This window comes from Aethalodelphis obliquidens, unplaced genomic scaffold (assembly GCF_003676395.1).
Source record: "Aethalodelphis obliquidens isolate GAN/ISIS:26980383/991018 unplaced genomic scaffold, ASM367639v1 scaffold9, whole genome shotgun sequence".
In the NCBI taxonomy this organism is placed as follows: Eukaryota; Metazoa; Chordata; class Mammalia; order Artiodactyla; family Delphinidae; genus Aethalodelphis; species Aethalodelphis obliquidens.
Window position 1 is genome coordinate 18178892 of NW_020837953.1, and position 7927 is coordinate 18186818.

Here is a 7927-nt window from a genome sequence, read left to right on the forward strand (position 1 = left end):
CCCAGGGCGGTTTCTAGTTAGCTCTTAATGGAGGCTGGGGTGGGTCCTGAGCCTTCCTGCTCTCCCCGCATGCCTGGGAGTCGCTGGACTGCAGGGGGGCACTGGGGTGGTAGGAGTCCTGATGGAGAAGCTACACAGGGTTAGGGAACTCTACTCCAGGTGCGGGATCTGAATTCCAAAGGGCTTTGGAACATGGGTGAGGGAAGGCCATCAGGGTAGGAGGGGATGTTTTGGTAGAATGGACTCAAGACCTCAAATAACACAAGGGATAAACAGAAGAGCTTCTGTATCACAGATTCACTTTGCTGTACACCTGAAACTAACATTGTAAATCAACGACACTCCAATAAAAAAATTTTTTTTTTTTTTTAAAACAAGCACTTCCGAGGGAGATGTAAGCCTCATTCTGGATCATAAAGTGGCTCCGGTCCTCGGTGTGGGGGAGGGCTCTGGGGGTGCCCAGGGTGGAGGAGTGAGCAGGCCCTGGGGGCAGCTTCCCCTCTTTGGCTCTCAGCTCCTCATTTGTCAGCGGAGGGGCCTGCAGTCTCCGGTCTCCAGGGCTGTGTGGCTCTGACACTGTTTCTGTGTGGCCTTGAAGATCCCGAGGCTCAGACACCTGACTCAGGTGCTCCTCAGGACCGGAATGACCCCTGTATCCTCCTTACAGAGAAAGCCCTGCGGAAGGCTGGGAGAGGGACACCCGGCCTCCGGGAATCACTGTGCTGCGCGCCGGCCCCATGCGCGCGCCTCACACACTCTCAGACATTGGGCAGCTCCCTTGTGACTCCGCGAAGCCGACGTGCCCTTTAGGGGTGGGACGAGGCTCTACAGCCAGCTCAGCCTCGCCCCTCCCAGCGCTCCTGAGAAAGGCGGGGTGTGGGGGGGACAGATCTGATAGGAAAGCCCCCCAGCCCCTGGCTTCCTAGCTTGGGGTAGGTCACCTCTCTCAGCCTCGGCTCCTTATCCGTGGAGGGACGCCCATCGTGAGGGGGCTGCCTTGAGGATTAGACGGTTAAACGCGTAGAAATGGAGCTCCCTGCGGCCCCGGAGAGTCTCCACTCTGGGCTCCGGCTGTGTGCTCTGCTCATCCCCATCGGACAGTCTCTCACCGTCCGTGGTAGAGGAATCGGAATTCGGGACTGGCTTCTGTACCACGGATCCAGGCCCCGCTAGCTTTGTGGGACGCGCAGGCCGCCCCAGGAAGCAGGTCTGCGTGTGCACAGATCCACGTGGCTCGGCCTTGCCAGCACGGAGGGCCGGGGTGAGGAGGGTGGGAAGGGAAGGGGCGCAGTGTCGGGAACCGCAGGCCCGCCCAGCAGAGCCCACCGCCCCCTCGAGGGCAGGCCCCTCCCACCGCTGGCCGCCGCGGGGCCGCGGGCCATACCAGGGCCCACGCGCGGGCGGGCGCACAGGGCAGCATTGTCTGCAGCGCCGGGCACCCTCTCGTTTGCATAGCCACGTGAAGAATGCGAGGGAGGGAGCGGGCGGGGCTGTCCCTGCGGAGGGGGTCTGGGTCGGGGGTGCAAGGAGGCCAGGGTCTGCGGCGGGACCCTGCCTTCCCCCAGTGCAGTCCGGCAAAGGGCGCGTGGGCTGCTGGGGTTGGAGGGGGCGCCGGGGGGCTGGCGGGAGCGGGGTTGTGACATTCCCCTGTACCCACGCCTGGCGAGCCGAAGTGAACGTGAGGGGATTGCTAATGAGGTCGAGGAGAGTTAAACATTCCCCTGCTGCAGGGGGCTGAGCTGGGACGGGAGAGAGGAGGGGAGGTGGGGCGCTCGGAGGGGGCAGCCTGAACCCCGGGAATGTGCAGAGGCCACTGCTCCCCCCCAGGCTGTTCTGGAGCTGGGGGCTCAGGGGCCTGTGCCTCAGGCCCCAGCAGGAGCTGCTAAGCCAGCCAGCAAGGGGATTAAAGGGGCTGAACAGTCTGCCTTCCTTCAGGCTGATCCCAGAAGGTTGGTGCTGTCTCCCACCTCCCTGCCAGGCTCCTTGCTGGCTGGTGGCCAGCCCTGTCCCAGCCTTCATGGGGTCCCTCTTCTGCCCCCCTCAGATCTCAAACAGATCCCACGCGGAGTCTGGCCTCTGCTGTTTCTGATACACATGGGCCCCAGGTACCAAGGACCCCCACTCCCCAACACCCCTCCCCAGCCCAGTCTCTCCATAGCTGACCTCAGAACCCACTCCAAAAAGTTCTCCCCAGTGTCTAACCCTAGTCTTACCTCCTGCAAACTGGAATTCCATTTTCTTTCTGTCCTGCGGTCAGAGGACAGAAAACCCCAAGGGTCACATCAGCAGTGCAAGGGCAAAGTCCATCATCTCAGTGCTGGTGTCTGGGATAGGAATTAGGAGAATTTTAGGGCACTCTTATCAGGCTCCTAAAGGGGTTTCCCTAGGGGAAAGGCCCTGAGAGCCAGCCGGGGGTCACTCCTCCCAGCCCCTCCCTTCTCCATCCCTGGGGAGGGGCACCACCTTGGCCACGCCCCACCCCCCACCCCCCGGGGGGCTGGGCAGGAGCTTTGCTGGGGACCTTGCCCTGGCTTAGGTGGCGGCTGTGGGCGGGCCCCTGGCCTTTCCAGCTCAGGCCTCCCCCAGCATTCTAGAGCCTGAAGCCACTGCCTTTGCTGCTGCCACTGCAGGGCTGTCACCTCTCCTTCTCAGCCTCTGACCACTTGCTGTACCCCACCCCCAACCCAGCTGCTCCTGTCACCTGGCCATGACCTCGGCCCCCCCAGGGACCCTGGCCCAGCCCTGAGCCCTGGAACCCCTATCCCCTCCCGTGGGCCATGGCCAACTCAGGTCTTCAGCTCCTGGGCTACTTCCTGGCCCTGGGTGGCTGGGTGGGCATCATTGCCAGCACAGCGCTCCCGCAGTGGAAGCAGTCCTCCTACGCAGGCGATGCCATCATCACCGCCGTGGGCCTCTACGAAGGGCTCTGGATGTCCTGCGCCTCCCAGAGCACCGGTCAGGTGCAGTGCAAGCTCTATGACTCGCTGCTTGCCCTGGAAGGTAGGCCTCATGCCCACTGGGATGGGGAGGTGGATATGGGGCTGGGAGGTCCGGAGCAAGCTTTCCCACAGTCTGCTGTCGGCACTGGGCTGCCCTCTCCAGCCTCTGCCTCCCGTGCACTCATGAAGATCCAGGCCAGCCTGGCCCTCCTGGGGGCAGGGGCTCTAGGTTCCAGCAGCCATGGGTCCACATGCCAGCTCTTCCACTGTAACCTTGAAGGAGTCACTGACCCTCTCTGTCCTCCTCTGGAAAGGGGACTAGGACTTTCACAGGACTCTGGGTCAGAGGAGATGAGTGCCCGGCACTCAGAGGCTCTAAGTCAAGACCCTTCCCTCCATTTCTCTCCACACTCTGCAGATACACTGTGCACACACACCTACTTGCCAGTCCTGCCGTGTAGACAAGTATGCCGGCACCCGGGTACACCTACCCACACGCACAGACACACAGCCACACACGTGCACATGCAGGTCCGCACCCAGGCGCTTGGGCACACGGGTGGCTCTCCTCCCCCTGCGGTGTAGGGGTTGAGCCTGACAAGCTGACTCGTAAACAGGCGCCACTGCAGCTCTACCCCTGGCTGGGGGCCGACCCACCTGCCCTCCGCCCCGGGGCCGCACAGGCCTGAGCTGGGCTGCTGTCACACGGCCCCCACCACTCCGGACCAGGCAGGTCATCTGGCCTCCCTCAGGGACCCAGATCCCCTGAGCTGCCCCCCAGGCCCGGGACTGACGCCGGCAGCAGGCATACAGCTACCATGGGCGACTCAAAGGGCACAGGGGAAGGTAACTCGAGTCGGAATGGACAATGGGGGAGGCATCCCTGTCCAAGGGCCAACCTGGGCTGAGCTGGGCCTCAGACACCCTGGGTCCTCTTTCTGGTGAATCTGAAAGGCCTGAGGAGAAACTGCCCCCCGCTGCCTGGGAGGGGTGGGCCCCAAAGGGAGGCGCCTGGCCGGAAAGCAGCTGATGGGAGAACTCATACCACCCTGTCACCACACACGACCTGGAAGAACCTGCCAGGGAGAGCGAACGGTGGGGTTAAATGGCGAGGCTCAGCCTCCACACTCTGCCCTCACGCCCTGTAGTCACCTGAGCCCTCAGGATCCCGTCACACCTGCCGCAGGTAGTAGCCCAGGAGGAGCGTCCTGCTCTAGCTCCCGCCCCTCCCATCTTGGGCTCCTCCCACCCCCCCCCCTCTCCCCCCCCCCCCCGCCCCCCCCCCCCCCGCTCAGTCCCTCCCACCCCAACCAGGTCACATCCAGTCAGCGCGAGCCCTGATGGTGGTGGCCGTGCTCCTGGGCTTCGTGGCCATGGTCCTCAGTGTCATCGGTATGAAGTGCACCCGGGTCGGAGACAGCAACCCCATCGCCAAAGGCCGAGTGGCCATCGCTGGGGGTGCCCTATTCCTCCTGGCGGGTGAGTGCCTGGCTCCTCCTCCATCCTCTTGACCGTGGCAGGTAGCCCCATCCTGGGGGGCCCTCTGGAGGCCAGAGCAGAGCTGAGACCCCCCCCACCCTGTCCTTAGGCCTCTGCACTTTGACGGCCGTCTCGTGGTATGCCACACTGGTGACCCAGGAGTTCTTCAACCCCAGCACACCCGTCAACGCCAGGTGAGCACCAGGGCATGGCTTGGGCCAGGGAACAGGCTGGGCCTCCCACTCCACCTCCTCTGGGACCACTGGCCTTTGTCCAGCAGGGCACTTGGAGGGGGAAACAGGGGACAGACGAGCCCCAGGTGCTGTTACTGAGAAGCTCTCTGGAGTGGGGAGCAGCTGTGGCTGGGCCCTGAATGCCACCCCAGTAGCTAAATGCCGTGGCTCTGGATTTAAATCCCAGCTCTGCACGGGCTGGCTGTGTGACTGGCAAGTTCCTTAACCTTTCTGTGCCTGGTTTCCTCCCCTGTAAAAGGCAGCTAGGACCAAGGACGGAGCTCAGTGTGGTTGTGAGGGTTCTGTGAGATGGTGCAGGTAAGGGACTTAGCACAGTGCCTGGGCTGTTATTTCTGTAGGAGGCACAGTGACTTTGGGCCGGAGAGATGAGGCTGGAAAAGTCCTAAGGGCAGATGGCAGAGGGCCTTGCAGCCATAGGAAGGTTTTTTTCCGTGTCCTGGTGTGGAAGGCAGGACAGTCCCTCTGGCTGTGGTGTGCAGAATGGTGGGGAGGGAGCAAGGCCAGTAAGGTGCTGATGAAAAGGTCTGGAGCAGAGGGCTTGGGGCCAGGGGCTAGCAGTGGAGAGTAGGCCCAGAGATATTTACGAGCTAGAGTGGTCAGGACTTATAAGGCCAGGGTATGGGGGCCGAATAGGGAGCTCTGTGAAGGACCTGGCCCCTCCCTTACCTCTCAGCTCTGTGGGGAGCAGAGAATGGGATAGTCTCAACTCCAAACATCCCAACAGGTCTTGGGCCCTGGGGTGGAAGGAGAATGAGAAAAGAGATGCCTGGGTTGTTGCAGTCAGGAGGGCTCCCTGGAGGAGGCAGCAGAGTGGAGAGGGGGAGGAAATGAAGACTTCAGGAGTGAGGTTCATTCCCTGGGGCTGGTAGCTCTAGCCATGAAAACCTGCCAAGCAAGAGGTAGCTCTGCTCAGAGATACCTGGGGAGCAAGCTGGTGCTTGCTCCTGTCCCTTCAACACTCCGCAAGGCTGCCTGAGTTGCAGGTCCTGTGCTGGGCCCTGGGGACATGGATGAATCCGGTGCTGTCTGCCCTCAAGTTGCTCCCCAGGGAGCCAGACAAACAAGGAACTGAACAGCCACCCAGTGAGAGTCAGCGTCAGGCGGCGAGCGGAGGGGGGTCAGGGGAAGCCTTCGGAGAAGGTGGCATCTGAACTGGGCCCTGGAGGCGGAGCACCGGAGGCGAGACGCTCCGGCAGGGGGCGCCTCGTGCAAAGGCACAGAAGTGGGGAGACCCGAACGCTGCAGAGGGGGCGCTGGGCTGGCCCGCTGGGCTTGTGGGTGGAAAGGCCGGAGTGCCAGGTGGAGTCGGCGGAGGAGTCTGGCCTTCTCCAGAGGGTGGCGGGAGCCCGGCGGCGAGTTCCGTGGGCCAGACCGTGACCGAGAGAGGTGGCAGGACTGCCCCGCCCCTCCTCTCCCCGACGGGCCTGGCGGGCCCCCCCACGCCCCCTCATCCGGCCGGAGGAGGAAAGGGGCTCGAGGCTGCGCGGAGCAGCCCAGCCTGAGCTGGGTCGCACCGGGTGGTGTTGATGTGCTGGGGCAGGGGCGGGAGGAAAGATGAGCGCTCATCCCAACTTACCGGGCGAGTCCGAGGACGCTTGTGAGGCCCCAGCCTCAGCTCCCCACGTCCAGCCCGCCCTCTGCTCTGCCAGGGCGGAGGCCGGGAGCCCCCGGGGGAGGACGGGGCGGGGCGGAGGCGCAGGCACACCTGATGGCGTCCTCCACCCCTTGCAGGTACGAGTTTGGTCCAGCCCTGTTTCTGGGCTGGGCCGCCGCCGGCCTGGCCATGCTGGGCGGCTCCTTCCTCTGCTGCACGTGCCAGGAGCCCGAGAGATCCAACAGCAGCCCGCAGCCCTACCGGCCCGGCCCCTCGGCGGCTGCCCGAGAGTATGTCTGAGCCCCGCGCAGCATCCGCCGGCCCCTGCCAGCACCCCGGGCGGGGCCAGGAGGGCGCAGGGTGTCCCCCCAGCTCGGTTAGGTTCTGAGCAACTTGTCCCCAACCCAGGCACCCACCCTGTGCTCTGAGACTCAGACCCAGACACTCAGAGAGAGGTGGGAGGCAGGCCCCAGCCCTCAGGCGCACACGCACGGCCGGCACAGGTGCAAGCACGGCACGGACCTGTCCACACCCCGGCCAGCTGCAGTCCCTTTCACGACCACTTATTTACTCACTGACAGGCTATGTGAGTGTCTTCTCTGTGCTGGGCCTCGAGGACACAGCAGTAAAGACAAGCTGGGTGCCCAGTGCCCTGGGGTGACCAGAGCCCATCGCCTCCCCCGGCCCATGGGCTCCTCACAGCAACCCCACGGAGGCAGTGCCGGGGGACCAATGTCCCCCACTTACACACGAGGAAACAGGTTCAGAGAGACCAGGAGGCCTGGCCCTGCTGCCTCTGAATTCAGGTTTCGCAGTATGCCTAGTGCTGCATGGACATCCACACAGATGGCTAAGCCAGGCCATGTCACCCCTGCCCCAGAAATGGGCCCCAGCAGGGCTGCTGTGAGCCGCACTGGCCAGTCCCTGGGTCCGTGCCTGAACCCCATAGCCCCTGCCACCCCCCACTGCCTGCTGCTCCCCCCGCTAACCAGCTCTCCTCTCTTTTGACTTTCAGACCAGTTGTTAAATTGTCTGCCTCCACCAAGGGTCCCCTGGGTGTGTAATGTCCAGGTTCCCCAGCCTGGCTCTGTCCCACTGCCACACCTAGACCGGGTGCTTGGTATCTTTTGGAAAGAAAAGTGAACATCCAGCCCTGAGTGTGGTGTCATTTGATCTGTCCCTGGTATGATGAGGGTGGGGCCTGGCTCAGAGAGGTCAGAGCTGGTCCCTGGGGTCCTTGGGCACAAAGAGAGGGAGACAGATCCAGTGTGGGTTACACAGCGCATCCAAGCTGATCCTCCCTAGCTGTCCTTGGGTTGGCACCACGACCTCCTTGATTGGAGACCCCCAGTCAAGGGAAAATTAACCCAGATCAGCCCCTGCCCTCATGCTCAGGCCTCTTCCATCCCAGACATCCTCCCGGGACCCTGAGTCTCTCTCTGGCCTCTGCCCTCTGTCTCTCCTGACTGGAAAGAGCTGGCCACAGCTCTTGGAAAGAACTGTCCCTTGCCTTCCCATGCCCTCAGCCAGCTCTGTCCTGGCTTCCTCCACCACCTGTCCTGGGACGTCTCCCACCAAGTCACCAGATCCTAAGGACGCAGCTCAGCCTTCTCCCCTGACGTGCCTCTGAGAGGTGGTCAGACAAGATGACCATCGCGCAT

The 7927-nt window shown here is 63.2% G+C and overlaps 1 protein-coding gene across 1 annotated transcript; it reads left to right on the top strand.

Moving 5' to 3' along the window:
* The first annotated feature begins 2759 nt into the window (after nt 1–2759).
* Nucleotides 2760–7335, top strand: CLDN19 (claudin 19). The gene is made up of 5 exons (XM_027108886.1): nt 2760–3000; nt 4254–4418; nt 4528–4612; nt 6404–6556; nt 7282–7335. The coding sequence occupies exons 1-5, from the start codon at nt 2778–2780 to the stop codon at nt 7328–7330; spliced, it is 675 nt and encodes a 224-aa protein (XP_026964687.1). The 5' UTR covers nt 2760–2777; the 3' UTR covers nt 7331–7335.
* Nucleotides 7336–7927: the final 592 nt, after the last annotated feature.